Below are 21692 nucleotides of genomic sequence, written 5' to 3'. Positions count from 1 at the left end.
ACAGGTTGAGAACCACTGACCTAGATGAACTCTCGAAGGACATTGAAATGAATAGAGAGCTTCATTCTGCTCAGGTGAATCCAGACCCATTTCTCCTGTGGCCTTGTGAATGTGTGCCAAAACCAACGTTTTTTATTAGTACACAATCTGCGTTATGAATAAAAATGGGCATGGAAAAAGCTGATTTAGATTACAACTCCCAGAATCCTACAACCAACTCTACCACAAAACTGCTGTTTGCATTTGTTATAGTAGGTGAAGAACTCTGAGAGTTACTACAAAAATGTCCACAGCTTCTGTCATTAATAGGACACATACATATTTTGAGAGAGAGACTAAGACTTCAGTCTTATAGACATTTACATGGCCCTTTAAATTCGGGGACTTACTTTTGAACATATATGCCTAAGGCTGCAAATAAAACTTTAAAAAAGAAATGTTTTCTTCTACAAAAAAATCCACCTACTCTCATTGTTTCCAGAAAAGGGGAAAAAACGATACATCATATTTAGTGATTTCAACAGGGCTTACCTCCAAGTAAGAAGGCATCAAGTTACAGCATAAGAGTGGCAACTTCTTGCTTATTTCCTGATCTAAAACCCATATTTCTACTGTTATCATTCTCCTTGGCTAGCATGACCCACCATATATTTCTAGACATAACATATACTGGTAAGTGGAGGTGGTAAATGTGGTTTGGGTTTCTCCAGTTGTTGGTTTGAAGCTTCTTTCACCAATCTTCATCACTGAACAATACTGCCATTTGTCCTTCCTAACAACATGCCAGGCTTCCCAGCCATCTTTAATCCCTACATACCCATGCTTCAAAACCCAAAGTAAACTTCTGCTTTTGTTTTTCGTGGGCACCGAAGAGTCCCAGAATCTAAAACCTGACACCCAGGAACACTGGAGTTGGTCACTTCCAAACACTATTCCAAATCTCTGAGTGAAGCATACCCTGCCTCTGACCTATGCCATGGATATGTTTTTAACTTACGATATGTTTTTATATTATCTATTATTTTAAATAAATGATTTTAATTGTTTTTAAAAATTACTGTGACATTTTAAAAATGTTTTTATCTTGTAAGCCACTTTGGGTCCCTTCCTGGGAGAAACGCAGCATAGAAACGAAATAAATAAATATATTTCACACACACACCCCCCCAATATATGTGCAAATCAGCATCTTTTTTCTTTCTATGATCACAATCAGTAAGAGAGGTTTCAAACCAAATTCAGATAGTAGCAACATCCTTTCTATTCCAAAATGATACTGGGCACTATATGATGGGTGATACACAAACAGGAATACACACACGTTGAATACAAATATCAATCATCATTGAAAAAAATACTCTACTGGACAATGTAAGAGCAATCTTCATGCTTGCCCACCTTAGAATTTTCTTCCAATGTCAGACTGCAAGCACTGCTGCTTATTTCAGCATGTCTTAGTTTTTCTTCTCCTCTAGAAGGCCACTCAAATGAACTGGCTGAAGTATCATATGCAGATATAACACACACACCATAGATTTGTTCTGACTGTACTTCTCATTTAACATTTGACTCAACATCAAGCTTTTAACAGATGTCGGAATACACTGTTTTTAAGCAGCACCACATTTTCCCCCTTCTGAAACAAAGAACTGTGTCAATATGAGGCTTAAAATATTTAAATGCTGGATGATATAACTATAAATTCCCTTAATGATTGTTATATAACTCCTAAATTATATAAACGTTTTAAACATATTGTTTACTGAATGGACATCATGTGTTCTATTGGCTACTACATTTATTCCTTTGATTTAAACTTTAAGAACACTGGATCCAGAAATTTCTACACCAAGGCACTGTAGATGCCATTCCTTGCTTACTGTTAGATAACAGGATTGTAGCAATTTCAGCCCATTGCATGTGAATATGATTTGTGTGTTGTTGTTGTATTTAAAAAACTTTTATTAAAATGTTTTGGATACAGACAAACTTTCTCTGCAAACACGTTTAACGTTTCCAGGAATGGGAAATTAAAACATTTTGCTGACAGAATGACACACTTCTCCCAATTTTCCAATCTGCAATCCAATTTCTAAATAATATATTAAACTTTATATCCATACGCTGTGAGGAGTTAGACTTGTCTGATGACAATATACATGGCAAGCGGGGGCGGGGATGACGAAACAGGTCAGAGCTATTCACAACTGCTTTCTCCAGTGGTTAGGACACCACCTTCACAGAAAGCTGTGTTTATAATAGGCATCAATCCTATAGCTCTTGTTTACTGAGTCTTCTTTTTTTAAGCATGGAATCAGAGAATGCCACTTCTGATAAGAGTCACCAGGAGTCATATTATTTCAAGAGGAGACATCCATTCCGGATCCCTTTACTATATTGCCAAATGGGGAAAACTATATGCTCAGGACTGAAGAGGCTACATTATATGCATCTGATCAACAGTATTTATGGGGCTACTGTAGACTGTTGTGTTCACTACAACTCCTTGGCACCACACTCATAGGCACTTTGACCTAGGAGATATTCACAGGTGATTTGAAAAACTTCTTATGCAAAACCCAAAGGTATTTACAGAGATTAAAAGTGAACTCAATAATGACGCTATATGCATCCATTTTAAGTTAAGACATTGCAAACAGATCTAGAATTACTAACATTGCAGAAATGGGAAGAGAGCCCGCTTGATGCTAATTAGACATTGCCTAGTCATCCTTTTCAAGAATAGTCTACTGTCTCAGGGTTCTTTCAATGACAATCCAGCTTAAACTACCTTGGGAGTACATCAACCATTACATATCAGACAGTATCAACCTGTACAAATTAAACTATCATGTTTCCAGTACATTCAGCTTTTCCTGCTGGCAGAGAAATAGTAAATTTATCCTGTCTTACAGATGCATTATGTATTTCAGAGGACTCTATGTGGTCACTTGACACGCAAGGGCAGCACAAAGCAATGGGCAACAAGTGGCAGACTTGAAAGTTAAAGTAAATGGATTTTCAGTATCACAAACAAATTCTGGGAGTTTCCATTGTTAATTGTTATGTTAGAGGCTTCTTTGTCTTTGAAGAAATTTGATGTTTCAGACAAGATACTAGATCACAGTGGCTAACAACCATATCATCCTGTGTTTTACCATTATGTCTTAGCAATACTATACTTTTTAAAAGAATTAAGTGCCCATGGCACAATATATGATACCCTGCCATTTTGCATTTCATCTTTTGTAACAGAGTAGGCAAGCAACTGTTTTCAGACTCTGAGTCACATGTTCCCATAGACTGAAATATATTTGCCAGTGAATACTAGAAATAGTTTCAAACTAAAGCACCATCACACACCCCTAAAGGAGAAGGACGCCTGTGTGTTTTACTGAAAATGAAAACGTTTAGGCAACTAATGAAACTTCAAACATATGCTCTGTTGGATATAAAAGAAACACGGTTAGTTTACATTAACAGCATTATGATATGCACTTGTTGGAAAAATTTAATGCTATAATAATCCAACAAAATTCATGATTTTTACTGTTTTTCTTTTCAGCAGTTGCTTCTAACACAAAACATTTTGCATCGTAAGTCCTTCCCACTGGTGCTGCAAAGAAGAAAGCCTGCTGACAAGAGAGTGACAGTAACTTTTAGAGGTGGGCCAAAGTGATTAACCATGTCTCAGACTTCTAAATATAATGACATCATGGAAAGCTAGAGCAAGTGTATCTCTATGTAAGTGATCCATTTCCCTCCCCCAACTAAAACCTCTGTCAAAGAAAGAGGAAAAACCATTGCACAAATCAGTCCCAACAGCACCATCTTCATGATCAAACAGTGTGACAGCACAACCATCTTACAGGGCAATTAAACCCATCTTTCCATTTGAATATCATGATAGTTGGTTCAGTCATTTGGGAACTATTAAATAATTAAAAAAAAAAACCCTAACAGATTCTGGCCCAAACAAGATGAATGCTAACTTAAACAATCTAAAGGGACAAAATTTACATTAAACACTTTAAAAAATATAGTTGCTTTCTTTTAAGTCAATTGGCCACAGTGGTGAGACATGATCTCTTTTCCAGCCACTAGAGTGCTGAGTGCAGAGTTCCACATTCCACCTCACCTGCCCCATTGTAACTGAAAGCCATGGTTTCCACTGGAAACAATGGGCACTAGAAGTGACAACTTGCACCAGTGTACAGAATGTAATCTCCAAGACAAAGGAAAAAGAATTGTGTCACCACTGTGATGTAGGGTAACTGAAGACAGGAGTCTCTTGGTCATTGCCAGTATATGGTTGGAGAGCCTTCCACGTCTAATAGAAATGTCCATAAGGAAGCTGTGAAGAGGACCAGTCCAGGAGTAGATCTGTCTCTCCAATATCAGTCAATATACTGCGACAGCCAACGAAAACCTTCACCGTAGCCTTGCCTCTTCAGTACACTACACATGAACACTTCCATGGGGCGTGTGTTCAAGTCCTTCTGTGGCACGTTACCCTAGAGAGTCAAATAAGAATTCATTCACAAGACTTAGCTGCTGGATTCTTCAATGACAATGACTCCAGGTTCAAGTACAGGGTCAAAGGCAAACATATAAGGCTTCCTGATGTTTAGCCATAGTGGTTTGATATGATCTTTGCACCTGCTCTAGAGCTACTTAAGGCCTGTGTATCCCAAGGAAAAGTAGGCTCCCCAGGCATGGAGTTCATGCCATGAACTCATGAAGATCAATGGCCTAAAACTAATTTGGTCTAAATCCTACTTAGAACATAGCTCCTGTAATCAATGACTTAAGTCAACTGTGACAAGTCTCATTCATTTCAATGGTTCTTCTCTAAGCAGGAGTGCATTTTGCCATGAACCGTGGATAAGGGTAAAAATTGGAGGCTCCTTCAGTGTGTGTACGGCAAAAGAGACTCTAATTGAGGCTTTTTGCTTGATCATTTCAGCTTTTGTTTTGTCCTTCACTCTCCAGACAGTGGGTGGGAGAGGGAAAGTTTGTTTAAAAGCAATCAATCACCCAGGACTCTTTCTGCTTGGCACAAGAGAGAAATAAACTGCTCTGCTGACTGCATGGGGAAATCTAAAAGAGCTGCTATCACATTACCATACTGCCCCACAAATAAGTTGACTTGGGATTTTAGGGTCAATTTTTGGGCATAAATTTCTCAATTTATAAACAAGCATTTATGGCACTTCATGCATCTGATCAAGTGGACTCTACTGTATGAAAATGTAATATGCTAACCTTCAAAACTTCATTCATCTTTTGAAAAACACCCTATATAATACACAGATTTACTGAAAGCTTGTTACTTATTTTTCTAAGCCAATTTAAAAGCCATTAAAAAGGGTGAATCTTGAAATACAGTGCACTGCCAGAAAAGACATAAAGTTTGTAATACAGGATCATTTCTCTTTTTTTGAACCAAGGTTTGACTCCTTACCTTGCCTGTGGTCTGTCCATAAAGCCCAAAAATCTCTCGCAGTTTTTCCTCACTGATAGCTTCTGGTCTGTCAATTTTATTACCCAAGATAAGAATTGGCACATTGGATATTGTTTCATCGGTCATTAGTGCCTAATGAGAGGGGTGAAAAATACTTGCATGTCACAGAGTATATGCAGCATGCAAACAATGATTCACAGTAAATATTCCAACTTCAGTATCAGAAAATGCTACTGAAATAATTTTCTTGCTAATCATTACTGAAGATGACACCTGGATTTCTTTTTGCGGGATCTTTACATTCTCATACTATAGTACAAAGCCACTTTTTACAATAGCAGCACTTAGATAACTTCCCTCTTGACCCCTAATTCGAATATTAGATTTCTCCCATCCTCTCACACATATGGCATTAATTTATTAAGAAACAGAGAAGATATTTTACACGGGTTACGACTATGCTGTGTAATGGCATTTGCATTTTAGTGGTGGTGTGGAGTTACGTACATTAAGTTCCACTTTCGACTCCATAAGACGTGTGTGATCTGCACAGTCCACTAAAAAGACTATCCCATTAATTGCTGGTAGATAGTTCTTCCAGACACGGCGAGCTAAGAGGAAACAATAGAAACAGTAGCAGAAGTTGCATACCTGAAGGAGGATAAAATGGATAGTTTGTGTGCCCTAAGAAATTTTGAAATATTACCTTGCTATCAGAAGCAAGTGGTTATTGCTGTTTTATGATCTCATCCTTTTGACAATAAGCATATCCTTCACAAATATGCACAGTAATCTAAAACATCTGTTAAATGTATTATTGGTATTTTTGCAATAAGACTTTTCATAGACTTGTGATCACTTCTCAGCTGAAATAAGGAGAATCAGTAAAGGGAGAAAAACAGTTCACACAGAACTATCCCTGAGGATAGTTCACCTCACAGTTTTTACAATAATTGCTGCAGCTCTTTTGTAACTCTTCAATTAATGAAATAACGGAGGGCACTGGTTTTCACAAGGTGTTCCTGGGGACCCTTTATGCATATCTAGCTAGTAAAAATTCCTTGGTAAGAAACATCTGTAAAAACAAAAATATGAAGCAAATGCTAGTCACAAGGGAAGAAACAATTTCTACCTTGCTCGTGGCCACCAAGATCAAACGTTGTGAAAGTCATTCCTGCAATTGTCAGCTCTTCTGATGCTGAAGAAAATGGGAAATGATTTTTACAGTGTTTATTATATTACAAACTAGAAAACAACAGAGATGAGCAAACAACAACAATAAAAAACAACTACCAAACAAAAACATAAACAAACATATATAGCTATAATTCACCACTCCCTACAAAAGTAATCCAGTTCACTAAAATACAATGTCAAAAAAACAAATCAACCCATACATTCACTTCCCACTTATAATATTGTCCATATATAGCATTACTCTTTCACTTGTCCGGTCAAGGTATTGTGCAAGATACCTGTTAACATTAACCACTTCTTTTCCATTTAATATTTATCAGTTCCTCAAAGATTCTAGCTTAACAGTATTCCTTATGAGTTTCTATTCTTCAATATTTCCATATTCCTTTATTTTTCACAGTCATCTATCAATACTTACCAAGTTTCTTTATGAGTATCAAAATTTTGTCCTTCCATTACAGGTGAAAGTTTGTCCAGCTCATAGAGGTCAAGCAACTTAAATAGCCAATTATCTAAACTTGGTGTATCCATTGATTTCCATTTCTGTGCAATTAAGACTCATGCAACTGACACCATGTATAAGATCATTTTCCAAAATCTGGATCTATCCTCTGATTTAATTCCATGCATCATATTTATCAGATATAATACTGGTGAAAGCTCAAAATATAACTTTAATATATCACTAATTTTAAAATGAAGTGACTTCCAGAATTTAGCTATCACAGGGCATGTCCTCCAGAAAATGGGAAATGATTTATGAGCCTAAGCAAAGGCTATGTATGTACTGTCTCAAATATAAGAATAGTAATTATGACAGAAAAGTCTTACAAGACTTTAAACTTTAAGGATCAACAGAGTCTGAAGTGACTCCTTAAATCGTTCAACTTTTCACATGATATGGAATTATTGTTAACGTTAATTTCTAAAACTTCAGATAAAACATACATTTTATATTAAACAGTAAATACATATTAAGAATCTTAGAGCATGGTGTCTAGTAGTAACTTTAAATGTTTTACTATCAAAACAATGAGTGCTGTCATGAAGCAATTTTATTAAAAATCTGGGACAAGTTCTAAAGACTGTTAACATGAAACACAATTTTGAAAGGATGTTAACAGATAACACCAATCTCAGCTAGGTAAAGCTTACTTGGATGCAGTGTTGGGACATGTTGACCTAATCGGTCATCCTTAAGCATGTGCAGAAGAGTGGTTTTGCCTGCATTATCCAAACCCAAGAAAACTAGCTTTCCAGACTTCTTGTATAATCCTGCACAAAAGAAAAGAGAATATATAAAAAAGACTGGATTTGTGACATACTGTAAGAATAAGCATATTTTTCAAACCATCTCTGGAATATCCATGTTTCTGGGCAGTTTCAAAAGCTACAGATAACAATATTCAGAACTGTCTAAAAAAGTATACTATAGATCCTTTTGTATACGTCGATCTCATGTTTAAGTCGAAGGCAGGTTTTGAGGCCAAAATATGACTTGTGGATAAATAGAGAGTAAAACTTAGGGAATTAACAAAGGATGTAAATGATGAACCAAGGAAAACAATGCCAAATAATGTACAAAACTGTGGCTGCCATAACTGTCTGTGTTCACCCTAAAGGCTGGATGAATGAAGAGAGAACTTACACACACTTGCGAAAAGGATGCAAAGGCAAGAGTGAAAATATGATATTCCCTCTTATCAAAAAAAGAACCACCCCCTTCTCAGAGTGGAGTCGTGAAAGGCAAGTGTTTCCTCAAACAGAGGAGAACCTAAAAGAAGCACAGACCCTCTCTACTGTCTCAGAGATTCTCTGAGAGGAAGCGTCAATGCCAGAAGCAATGCTGCAACAGTGAGGGGGGTGCCTCTTTTAGGTTCTCCCTGGATGGACTAAACGCTTGCCTTTCACCATTCTACTCAGAGAAATAGATGGTCCCTTTTTTGATAGGAGTTAAAAGTACAGTACTTACACTGTCGGACCCAGGTTTTTGGGGTCAATTTTTTGAATAACTGAATAAGGGGCTGTGCACACTGCTGCAAAAGGGCACCCTGGGGGTGGAGTTGGGGCGTGCCGTCCGTATGACGCACACCTCGACCCTGCCCCAGGGCGGTGTGATGCCATGCGCTGCACCACATGGTGTGCGGTGTCATGGTGCTCCTCTGGCGCTGCCCTGCAAATGCCAGGTTGGGGCTGCAGCGTGTGGTTGCCGTGGCCCCAATATGGTTGTAAAAGGGGCGGCTGCAGGCCTAAAATTTCTAGACTTATACATGAATATATACTCAGTTTTCTAACTGGTACACTGCTGAAAACAGAACACACTACTTTCTATTATAGGCACCTAGTTTAGCACTCTTCTTCTTTATTTTCATGTTGGTTTGCCTCTTGCTCCTGTGCATCAGTTTGCATACTGTTAAGCCTCCTAGAATAGTAAACTATGGTGCAGCACTTGTACAATCACATATACATTCAGAAATCACATTTTCAATTCCTGGCTTCTCCATCTACAGCAAAGAATGCCTCCAATGTGAAACTCTGGAGAGCCACTGCCAATCCGTGCAGGTTAAGCCATATGGACAAAGTGCAATCTCGTAGGTGAATTTCTTTCTTTCTTTCTTTCTTTCTTCTTTTGCCTCTTAAGAGATGAAGTCAGAGATTTTTGAGATATTATTGCCAAGTATAAGAAATTCAACTAAAAAAAATTAAGGGCTGTAGGAGATCAATTTAGATTGATTGCTGTTGTTTTTTTTAATAGATGAAATTATATTACATCATGCTTTAACCAGCTGTCGAATGGCTGTATCTGTAATGTGGTGTGCAGAAAAGAAAAGTGATGGAATGGATGACAAAACACACAGTTATCAGTAGTTGCTAGTGTGAAAGCCAGTATGAACCACAACTACACCTACTTCAATTACCACTTCATGTCTAGGTTGACAATAAGATCAAGAGAGCTGCTTATATTTGATTATTTCAAGCCTTACCTAGAAACTGGAGCACACTGCTGAAGCCATTGTAGATCCATTCAAATATGAAGGACATTGTGGAAAATCAGTTGCCTAGAAAAACACACACACACATGGTTAAGAGTCTTGGCTATGTACCAAAAAATTTCAACCATTACACTTACCTGCAAGCTAGAAAACTAACAATAAAAATTTGACATAGAAAGACTGACAGAAAGAGCAGGCTGAACGGTATATCTGTTCAGATGGTAAACCTGTCTTCACAGGTTTGAAGGCAAATCAACACTTCCTCCTTCAAACAGCAATACATACATACATATACATATACATATATGCTAAACAGCTTATAAAATAGCCTCTATACTCTTAACTGAGTCTCTCTATTAACATAACTGAGAGAAATAATAGGTTATGAGAACCACTATGATAGCCAAAATCTGTTCTGACAGAAACTTAACCTGTCTGTCCAAAGCTTCTTGAACTTCACTACTATCTTTATGTAAAACTTAGGATGCTACAAAATACACAATAAATGACGACTGGAAAGCTTATGTGATACGGACATTTATGCAATTCAAGGTTCATGTAAGGAGGCAGGTCTTTAAGACCATTGCTTTCTAAACAGTATGACAAGTATTAGAGAACTATGGGTCAGTTGTCTTATCACTGCGTAAATGTGGTAAACGCAACACATAGGCTCTGCTCCTTGTCAACTAATATGCTCAGGAAGCAAGACATAAAACATTCCTGAGAGTGGAGAAAAAATGTTCTCGATTCCAAATTTCTCATAACACACTGTAAGACTTCCCATGCTCCATACCATTTTTACAAAGAACACTAATGGGCTGCAGTATAAACACAACACTATTTAGTTAATAAATAGAATATAGATTATTCCATTAATTTATCTTGGACCAGCAAATTTAAAACTTCCGGTTACAATAAAACATGGGTTTGAATCGCAGAGCATGGTATATGTCATGAAGAAGGTTAAAATGTTGTCTGAGAGTTAGGCTGCAGCTTGTTGGTTTTGTTATGACTTCTTCTTTCCTCCACAAAAAGATTACTGAATAAATCTGAACTAGAAACTAGGCCCAGATCGAAACCTGATTTGAATTAGACAAACCCATTAAGCTGTTTTCCGTGACTAGAAAATGTTTGGAAAAATGTGTCCAAAATCAATTCTCAGCATGTACAGAATGCAAAAGGTAAGACTTACACATCTGGGTGGCTATAACAATGTTGTTCCGTTTAAGTTGCCACATGTCTCATAATTAGCTATGATGTCTAGGGAAGCTGGGAAGGACAATCCTACATTTTCTGGAGGACCACAGGATTCTCAACGCTCCTATACATTTCTCTGGGAGAGAGTCTCAGGCTGCATCCACACTAGCAGAATTAATCCAGTTTGGCTCAATGCTATGGAATTCTGGGATTTGTAGTTTATTGTGGCACCAGAGCTCTGACAGAGAAGGCTAAATATGTCACAAAACTCAAAATCCCAGAATTACAAAGTACTGAGCTATCGAAGTTAAAATGGTGCCAAACTGGATTATGTCTGGCAGCGCAGATGCAGCCTTAATTAATCTAACAGAACATATTTCCAAGTAGGCATACATAGAAGTATACTGTAAATGAACTCCCAGGGTTTCTGGAACAGAGGCCATGGGTTTTAGAGAAGCCTAATCCTCAAGTGTTTGGGTTATTTTAAAAGTGACCTCTTATATCCAAAATGGAGAACTTTGGGGCATCTGGATGTTTTGGACTTCAACTTCCAGAACTCATCCTACCATCACCAATGGTAAAGGACAGGAGGAGCTGTAAAACAATACCTGTAGTGGACAAAAGGGCCCTAAATGATTTAAAAGCCTATAAATCCTCATGGCAACTCACCATGTTCGCATGAAAAGCCACCCTGTTCTTTTCTATATTTTTGTCCTCAACCGGTCAGGTTGCTATTTTGTGATTAACCATATAACAACCCAACAATTACATAGTCCGGTGTCACTGTACTGCCACACCGTACTGCCGGTATTGTATTGCCTGTATTATCAGTAATCTCTCACGCTTTTTGAAAAGCACAAGGGGAAAGGGAACACTACCATAAGGAATAAAACCAACAAAGGAGGGAGGGTGGTTGTGGTGAGGGGCATTCTGGGAGAACATTGTGAACTGTTCCAAGAGCTTCAGCTAAATTACTTCAGTAATCCATACAATGAAGTTCTACAACTAGTTAGGCAAGAAGGGGGAGGCTTGGAAAAGGCTTATTCCCTGAACGCAATTATTTTGGGATTGTTACGTGTCTTCAAGTTGCTTCTGGCTTAGGCCGACTCTAAGGCTCATGGGGTTTTCTTGGAAAGATTTGTTCAGAGGTGGTTTGACACTGCCTTCCCCTGATTGTTGTTGTTAACTGCCCTTGAGTCAACCTTAACTCATGGATGAGAAGCCTCCAAGCCCTCCTGTTCTCCACTGCTACGTTCAGCTCCTATGAAATGAAGACCCACAAGTTTCTTAATAAGGTCCATTTACCTAGACCTCTTTCTAAGACGCTGACTCTGTTGACTCTACATGGGGCTACCCTTGTGCTTCAACTAGTACAGAATATGGCAGCCAGACTGGTCTCAGGCACATCCAGAAGAGACCATATAACACCAATCTTAAGATCCCTTCACTGGCTGCCTATTAGTTTACAGGCCCATTCAAGGTATTGGTTATTACCTATAAAGCCCTAAATGGCTTGGGTCCAACCTATCTTCAGTTCTGCCTCCTGCCATATAATCCACCCCACACACTCAGGTCCTCTGGGAGGAATTTGCCACAGCCTATAAAAACAAGATTGCCTATGACCACCCAGAGGACCTAGTCAGATATCGCTCCCAGCTTCTGCCAACCTAGCAGTTGGAAAGTAGACAAATAGGTACCATTCCAGTGGGAAGGTAAACAGCGTTTTGTGCAATCATGCTGGCTGCATGCTCACAGAGTAGTCTCTGACAACGCTGGCTCTTTGGCTTAGTCACAGAGGTGAGTACTGTTCCCTGCAGTCACTTATGTCAAGGGACTACCTTTACCTTTACCACCTTTTCTAGCATTACTGTCTTTCCTAATGCCTTCCCTCAAAGTGGCCAAAGTAAGACAGCCTCAACTTTGCCATCTGGGCTTCTAGAGAGATTTCTGGTTTGATCTGCGCAAGGACCCATTTGTTTGTCGCTTTGGATGTCTATGGGATCCTTGGCACTCTTCTCTGGCACTGCATCCCCAACGAGTTGGTTTTCTTTCTATCCATTTTCTCCACAAGAAATAAAACAGTAAGAGCTTTATTTTTACCCTGCCTGTCTGTGGAAGGCCATCGAGGCGGCTCAAAATGAAAACAAGAACATACACACCTTACATCCCAATCCCTCCCCAGCTCTCATGTCCATACATACTGATGGGGAATACAATGGCTTGGATGATGCTAACTTTATATCTTTACACTTTAGGACCTTGTCTAGCTCTTTCATAGTTGTCCTTCTCATCTTCTCCTGGTTTCTTGACCGCAGTCTCTGTCCTGATCAATGTCTGATCCAAAGAAAGGGGGAAACTTTTTAACTGTTCTGATTTCCTCATTGCCAACTCAATACCAACCAAGGGCTCCAGGGTCGACTCAGGCTTGCCTCCTTCCTTAGGTCTCTAAAATGAGTATCCATTGGGGATACTTGGGGGCATTTAGCTTATTACACATTGCAGGCCACTTAGGGAGTGCTTAAGGGCACTGATAAGCAGCAGGGAAATGTACTTGCTATTGCTATGGTTATTAATCCCAATCCATCCCCCTCCCCAGTCCAAAACACACTGCAGAAACAATACAGTTTGAGAGCGCTTTAACTGCTCTGGCTCAGTGCTAGGGGATCTTGGGAATTGTAGTTTATTGTGGCGCCAGAGCTCTCTCTGACAGAGGGCTCAATGTCCCACAAGACTACACTTCCCATGATCCCCCAGCACTGAGCCAGGGCAGTTAAAGCGCTCTCAGAATGGATGATTAAAGCGGCCGAGGCCTCCAGACCCCTCCTCCCGCCTCGCCTGCGTGTCACTTTCCCGGCCTCCCTTCCCTCCCTCCCAGGCCTAAGCCAGGCCCAACGGCCCCACCGCCCCCTGCCTCGCCTCCCCCGGCTTCCGTAGCGACGGAGCCTCTCCTCACCGGACTCGGCGCTTCAGACTCTCTCTGTCTCCCTCAAGCTCTCTCACTCTTCTCTTCTGGCTCACTCCTCAGCCGCCAGCTCCACGCCGGAAGTACGTAGACTTTACTTCCGGTTGGGGAGGGGGAAAGAGCGAGCGAGAGAGGCTTCTCTGCTGTGCCACCGCGGCTCTGCTCTCTCGCGCGCTGACGTGTCCCGCCTGGGCGTGGCCACGCGAGTAAGCCCTGCCCACATAAGCGTAAGGCGCGTGACGGTGGCGGTTGACGTAGCGTCTGTGTCTGTCGGTCTGTCTCCGTCTCTCTCCCTAAGGTCGCGGGTTCGAGCCCCGGTAAATTCATAGGAGTACTATGTAAATAAATACTATGTTAATTATAATACATTATAATTATTAATTATAGTATAATATATCATAACATATTATATATATATATATATGTATAAAATATCATATATTATATTATATATATATATATATATAATTTTTAAATACTGTATATAATATATTAAAATAATATGTATTATTATTATTATTATTATTATTAACCTTTATCATAAATTATGTTATAAATACATTATAAATATTGATATAAATTTAAATTAATACAGGGTTGAGGGTTAGAGGCCTGGTAAATTCATATAAGTAATATATACAAAATATAATATATTAGAATATATTATAATATTACTTATAATGTGTAATATATATATATCTATATACAACACACTCTATATTATAATATATACATTATTATCTATATTACAACACACATAATATTTTATATTATATTACATATATTACATTTAAATATATATAATATATACAATTTTATTATATGATTACACATATACCATACATAATATATATATGTGTGGTGTGTGTATATATATATATATATAATTTTTTATTATTAATCTATTATATTATAAATTATTATACTATAAATTTAAATATGCATATAAATGGAAATTCATATAAGTTGTGGATTTGAGCCCCAGTAAATCCATATAGGTAATGTATAAATAAAATATATTAACTATAATTTAATCTATAAGATTGTGAGTCCAAGCCCTCAGTGATGGGGCCTCAGATTAAGTAAACATTAAATAGCTGGCATTTCTGTTTGCCAATGAAGGCATTGCCCACATGTTGTTTTCTAAATAAATAAAGGTTCTTGTTTTGGGTGGTGTGACCAGAGGTGATAACCATAAAGGAGGACAAAATGGAGGGCATGACAAAAACAAATGCAAAAAAACACTCGTATAAATGTTTGGTGTTGTTGTTGTTATTGCTGTTCCTTCATAGCCGTTCTTCCAATCCTTAGGACTTTATCACAGAGCCCCATTCTCACAGCAGTCATTCTAGTCATAAAACAAGTAGCACGTTGCTTGCAGAAAGCCATGACCGCCGCCACCTCAATGCGCTCCCCCCTTGTAGTGTCTTCCCTGTTTTCCCTTAACCAATCCTCCCTGTTTTATGCCCTGCTGCCTGGCAGCTTTTTTGGGTATTTTTATTTCAAATTCCCACTTTTCCATGTAATTCCAGACTCTGTTACCTCAATTTAAGTTTAAAAGAAGAAAGAGAAGAGAGAGAAAAAAAATAAAGATAGCAGGATTCTTGGGAATAGAGAGGCAGCGGCATTACCCAAGAACAGGCGAAGGAAGGGACTTCAAATTTTGGGGAAATTACCTTTTGCGGAGGCTTGGGTAACAATTGCACCATTTGCACCTGTTTATTATACCAGTACTAACTCAGGGGTTCCAGATTTAGGGGAAATTAAGGTTCGTTTAGAAAAATGAGGAGTGCAATTAACAACACAAAGATAGCAATTCACCCAGACACAAAATACAGAGCTAACCAAATGGAAATTAGAAACCGGATAGAGGGTTTTTTAGAGGTTTGCAGGGAGTTATATTGCCTGTCCTATGATAGACCACAAAAGCTGTAGAGGCTCAGACTGGGATGTTGAGGGTGACACTGACATCACAGCGCGCTAGACCATGTGTAATGTGCTGGCTGTAGGTTTTGAAACATATTTATACTTTAGATCTGGTCAGGTAACAGGATGAATTGTCTTTTTCTAGGAAATGACCTTGGGATTCCAGATGGTGCTAATATTAACCGTAGTTTATAACTGGATCAGGATATCCCCAAGGCGTGGACAAGGAAGTTTGTTTGGGGACACAACAGAAATGATGGCTTACCATTTTGGGTGTGAGGAAATGCTTTGCCTCAAGTTGGGAGAGGAATGCATATTACTTTGGGAGGAAGGAGCACTAATTCCCACATTTAGATTTAATGGTCTTGTTTACCTGGATGTACACATGCCTTGGGACACGTTCCTTCATTCCTGGGAAACTGACCTAGTGTTCGTGAAAGATCATTGATCTCTCAAAATAGGATAGCCGATGAAAATATGAAGACCCCAAAATACAGTGTGGCATATGCAGGTGTTGCTACAAGGGGCACAGGGAGAGAGGGATACTGACACCATATGACTGGCAATCACGCAACTGTACTAGGAGTGATGCTTCACATCTGGGGACTTATGCGCTTGCCAGGTCATTGATGTGTTTCTTGCTCCATTAAAAGGGACATGTCGGGGAGAGCATAGCTTTGGGCTAGAGGTGTTGTCATGCAATAAGTACTGTATTGCCAAAGCTGCTTCTTTCATGGTTGTAAACACATTTTAAGTCACATATAGTATGTTTTTGGTTCTCATTACAGTCTCTGTTGGGTTTTGTGAACCGATGGCACCTGAAACTGGTTTTTGTTTCATATCAGCGAATTAAGTCTGTTAGAAATATTTAGCACTTTCTTATTTCTTTGCAGGATATTGTTCGGAGGATAATTTAATTCACATATTACAACATACAAATGTCAAAGCAAGCTGTGAAAAAAACGTATGTGATGGAGAAAATCTGTGGTCATTTCTGGATTTAGAATGCCAAATTCCTATAAAACCAGCATACATTTAGAAAATTTTTTTATTATAACCATCAGTTTTGCACGCCTGTGTAATCAATGAGAACTGTTGAGAAGTTGGCTTTTGAACTGGATCAGGAGCCATTGTTATTTGTAGAAGTCAGTCAACTTGTGGTCCTTTCAAATTTGTTACTTGGGATGCCATCACGATTCACCATCACTGGCTTGAACTGATGGGAGTTACAGTCTAATGACATTTGGAAAGTTGGAAGTTGCTCATGGCTATTTTAAAGAATTACATAAGTAAACTATGGGCATAGGTGAAACTGGTTGTATTTTGTAAAACAAGTAATGTGTGGATTCCATATCATCACACTTGTCCATTTTATTTGGTCTCTGAAGTATACTCTTTCATTTCTCAATTTGAAACATACCTCTCCATGCAGAGATACATTTCAAAGGCTATTTAACACACTTTCAAAAAGCAAGCAAGGCAGGTGCTGCTATTCTACTAGTTTGGATGTCAGCATAAAATGGGTTCTTTCAGTATAGGACCAGATGGTGGAAGGCAGGGGTTCTGAAATAAGGCATACAGTAATTGAAAAATCAGGGTCAGGCAGGGTATTTGAAATATACTTAGTATATTCTTTGAAGACTGTCCTACAGCTTATTATAACTATCAACCAAAAAGCACACTCAAAAAACCATTTGCTTAAAGGGCCAATTAATTTTCAAGATCCTTTTTATTACTGAAATACCATGTGCAGCAAAGGACGTACTACAAAAGTGCTTCCCTGGTGAGAGGAAAGCACCGTGTCTTATCCTTAGCCAGCACAAAATGTATTTTATCTGTCAAGTTCGCAAATCTTTCACAAACACAGTATCTTTAACAGCCAATTAGGGCATTAGAGTGTGTGGAGTATATTTGTTGCAGAAAACACGCTCCTTCCATTGCAGTTTGAAAGTTGAGATGCTAGAGCAATAAATATGCATGCTTCCAGAACCTTGCCCCACCAAAATGTAGGCTGATAAATTCTGCATGAAGAATGCTAAGCCTAGTGCAATTTAATTGGCATTTCTGGTATCAGGAGAGCCAGCATGGTGTGCTAGTTTGAGTGTTGGACTAGGACTTTGGCAGACCAGAGTTCAAATCCCCTCACTCCTGGAAATCCACTGGATGACCTTGTGCAGGTCACATTCTCTTAGCCTCAAAGGAAGGAAGGCAATGGCAAACCCCCTCTGAACAAATCATATCATGATAGATTTACTTTAGGGATGCCATAAGTAGGAAATGACTTGAAGGTAGACAACAACATACTGTAGTTATATTCTTTATCTAAGATGCTTTTGTATTCTCATAGCATACCTAGCACGAGCAATGCACACATTTAGGTATTCACTGCTGCTAATGATATGACTGTGGGTATGTGCAATAGTGACCTAGTCCATATGGTATGGATACCCTTACTAGTCCTGCCTGTTTCCCAGTAGTAGTGTGTGGTAGGATTTCTGTCAACTACAATGATTTTGTCATCCCACATTAGGTATATTAAGAGATAAAATGTGTTAGAAATGAAGAGTTTAAAAGGTACTCTGTAAGAAACAGAGATATACAAAATACAAGATGGCAAAAAAGAGCAGCAGGCTGATGACAGCTAGCCAGCTAAAAGTAAACAAGAGATAAGGAACTATGTCCCACTGCATATACCTGGAAACAAAGCCAATATTGGTTCCTCCAACTTAGATTTTTATGTAATAGCTATCATGTAAGTAAACTCAGGCAGGAAACCTAATGAGACAAAGTGTATGTCTAAAACTAAATGAGGCCTGGTAAAGTCATTGGATGAAAGATGCAAATTTTTGCAAGCTCAATGTAATTATAGGAAAGGCAGTTGTTTGGGGCTAGTCATCTCATGACAGAGCCAAAGGCAAAAGATGTTTGCCTGTATCCTACAGTCGGCCCTCCATATCCACAGCTCCAAGAATCCATGGCTTGAAAATAATAAAATATATATATAAAGAAACCTTGATTTTGCCATTTTATATAAGGGACACCATTTTACTATCCATTGTATTTAATGGGACTTGAGCATCCACAGATTTTGCTATTTGCAGGGGGCCCTGGAACCAACCCCCAGCAAATACCAAGGTCCACTATATCTCCAAATGGGTGAAAGTGTTTTATTTATGATAACATGCCAGTCTGACTGTGTGGGTGGGGCCGCTGTGCCCCTGGTCGCCGCCCCTGGGATTGGCTCCACGTGTGCCCCGAAAGTAGCTACAAACAAACACTAAGGCCGATATAACTTTGCCAACAAAACTTAGAACACGTTTATTCTTTCTTCCCGGTCACAGCGTTGCATAAGCCCACTTCCTAGTTACTGCACTGGAGTGGTAAACTTAGTACCGGGCTTGGAGTCCCCGTGGCTCTGACCCAGTTACCTCACTGGTCAGGCAAGGCTTTTCTTCTAGTCGCCCGGGTCTCTTCTTTAAAGGGTCCGTGAGCGGGGCGGACGATACTCCCAAGCTGGACTTTCCTGCCCTTCCCTCGCTGTAGGTCTACTGCCTGGCGCCTCTCTCTCAACACCCACCACGGCTCCTCTCCTTGTCTTGGCCCTCCTCTCCTCCAACCTGCTTCAGGGTTCCATGGCTGCCCATTGCTTCCAATCCCTTCCTGGGGACAGGCGGGGTGAGTAGTCAGACTGGGCCTACCCGCACTCTACCTCCCAGAGAGGAGTCTCGGCAACCACGGCGTCCTCCTCCCTTCTTCCAGTCATTCCCCTCCTCCCGAGTGCCTCTCCCTGGCTCCTTTTCATTCTTCCCGGGGCTCCACCCCATCCCACAGGTGTAAGCCTTAATTGCTCCCCCCTTTCCCTGCTCCTGGGACTTCAAACCCTCCACTACTCTCCTTCTCTTTACAAGTGTTTCCTCACAAACCATCTCCATGCTATCAACGCAATGAACGTAAGTGCTGAAATGTATTGAAAGGTCTAAAACATGCAATTTCCTGAACAGATGCAATGTAAAATGCTCATGTCATACAAATACGGTATAAGCTGATATCCTTTACCACTGCAATGTTCCTTATAAAGGATAAACTACATTGATAAGAAATGTATGTCTACACTCTGAAATGTGTGTCAGAGAATCTGCCTAGATTGAAAATGCCTGTGATAGGATGATCTTCCCCAGATAAACTGTATAAACTGGTTGTTTAACCAATGTACAAATTATTATAAAGCTGCACATTTTATTCTGTCATATAGATTTCCTGAAAGGCAGAAAGCATGAGAAGGTTAAGGAAAATGCTGACCTGTCTACTAGACATTACTGTTGTTTACAACCTTAGTAGTTCAATTAATCAAAATGGTAAACTCTAAGGGATCTGAGCTAGATTGACAAGCAGAAAGCAAAAAAAATCTTCACTCTCTCAGCAAAGCAAGAGAGGGGCTGGGAAACCATGCCTATTTCAAGGGGAAACCTCAGCCAAGAACAGGGGTATGGGCCAGGAGCACTATTCAGCATTGCTATTGATGGGCCACCCCTGATTTGAGGGTAGCATTGCAGAAGAACCTGTTTCATCTGACTGTGTACTTACAGATACCATTTTCTGACTTACCTGGCTTCCCTCATTATTCTGGGGACAGACTAATTCAAATGAAAATAGCAGAAACAGAGCAGGAGCATGGGTCAGTAATTCTATCAGTTTGTACCCCACTACAAGCAGGCAGGCTGCAAACCACTCAGTGGTGGGCACTGTCAGACCAAATTAATTTGTCCTGTTTTCCCCGCTCTAAGACTTGAATCCACACCCATCTTAAGCAATCATCAATGGCAGCTCCACTGGTCAATCACTGCAGTACAAAAAGTGGATGGTTCCCAGGTTCAAACAAAAGGGTCACAGTCTTCTCACTAGATGAAAAAGAATACTTGTGATGCCATGGATGTTTGGGTATAAAATGTTGCTTTAATTTGTTTAGAATGGAATGTCGAGAGTAAGTGGTGATTGATTGAATACGACTGTTGAATGACAGCTGAGATGAGAGTTGATAAAGGCTGTGTTTGCACTGAGAAATAATCCCGGTTCACAACACTTTAACTGCCATGGCTCAATACTATAGAATTCTGGGTATTGAGGTTTGCTGGGGCACCAGGCCCTCTAAAAGAGAAAGCTAAATGGCTCATAAAATTACAATTCCCAGAATCCACAGCATTAAGCTATGACAGTCAAAATGGTGTCAAACTGGATTATTTCTGCAGTGCGGACAGAGCCGTAGTCAGTTATGGTAGTGAGAGAGGGTGGAAGAGTAAGCAAGTGGAGGATTGGGGGTGAAGTCAGTTTTAGGAAGTAAAATAAGAGTCTAAATTAGCTAGGAGGGGAGTATGTGAGTGATATGTGCTTTAAATATATTAATCTGTTTTGTTATATTCAACTTCTATTAATAAAGTATTGTTTTTGTATTTTATGTGCTTTCAGCCTCCAGGACCACTACAGATTCAGACATTGGTACAGGTAGTGCCTTGACATGAATGTCTAGTTGTAACTGACTGTAGGGAGTGGTACTCCTCTGTTACTAAGTGGAAGAGCCAACGTTGCCCGAGGACTGCTCTGGTGGTCATGTGGCCAGCATGACTCCACTGAATGCTGTTACCCTCCCACTGGTGCTTATTTATCTACTTGCATTTGCATGCTTTTGAACTACTAGGTTGGCAGAAGCTAGGACTACTGACAGGCGCTCACCCCATCATGCAGCACTTGGGCCTTGAACTGCCAACCTTCCAACCATCAGAATTGGCATGTTAATCTATGGTAGCAGTAGTGAATAAAGAGGGTTGGTGTCCAGTAATGATGTAATGTCTCACATAGGTACCTTAAAGACATCTGGAAGGTCACCACAATTGGTGGCCACAGCAGTAGCACAGGAGGCGGCCCTTACACTTTTTGCAGAGGTGGGGCAAGGGAAAAC

At 39.6% G+C, this 21692-nt stretch overlaps 1 protein-coding gene across 1 annotated transcript; it reads right to left on the bottom strand.

The window, feature by feature from the left end:
- Positions 1-1938: 1938 nt before the first annotated feature.
- SAR1A (secretion associated Ras related GTPase 1A) lies at positions 1939-13957 on the bottom strand. Its single transcript, XM_042459505.1, has 7 exons — positions 13805-13957; positions 9646-9720; positions 7817-7936; positions 6597-6662; positions 5972-6075; positions 5465-5596; positions 1939-4514 (listed from the first exon to the last, which is right to left on the bottom strand). Exons 2-7 carry the CDS (start codon positions 9701-9703, stop codon positions 4398-4400), a joined length of 597 nt encoding a protein of 198 aa, XP_042315439.1. The 5' UTR covers positions 9704-9720; positions 13805-13957; the 3' UTR covers positions 1939-4397.
- Between the last annotated feature and the right edge of the window lie 7735 nt (positions 13958-21692).

Source organism: Sceloporus undulatus, chromosome 3 (genome assembly GCF_019175285.1).
Source record: "Sceloporus undulatus isolate JIND9_A2432 ecotype Alabama chromosome 3, SceUnd_v1.1, whole genome shotgun sequence".
Lineage (NCBI taxonomy): Eukaryota > Metazoa > Chordata > Lepidosauria > Squamata > Phrynosomatidae > Sceloporus > Sceloporus undulatus.
The sequence above is the reverse complement of the archived record's forward strand: the minus strand, read 5'-3'. Positions and strand labels throughout refer to the sequence as shown.

Bases quoted from the DNA above. Each gene is read 5' to 3' on its own strand.
- SAR1A (XM_042459505.1), bottom strand. From the start codon at position 9,703: ATGTCCTTCATATTTGAATGGATCTACAATGGCTTCAGCAGTGTGCTC. The intron at 5,597-5,971 runs GTACGTAACTCC...CCCTCTCATTAG, and splicing joins AGTCGAAAGTGGAACTTAAT to GCACTAATGACCGATGAAAC. The intron at 4,515-5,464 runs GTAAGGAGTCAA...TTGACTCTCTAG, and splicing joins ATGGACAGACCACAGGCAAG to GGTAACGTGCCACAGAAGGA.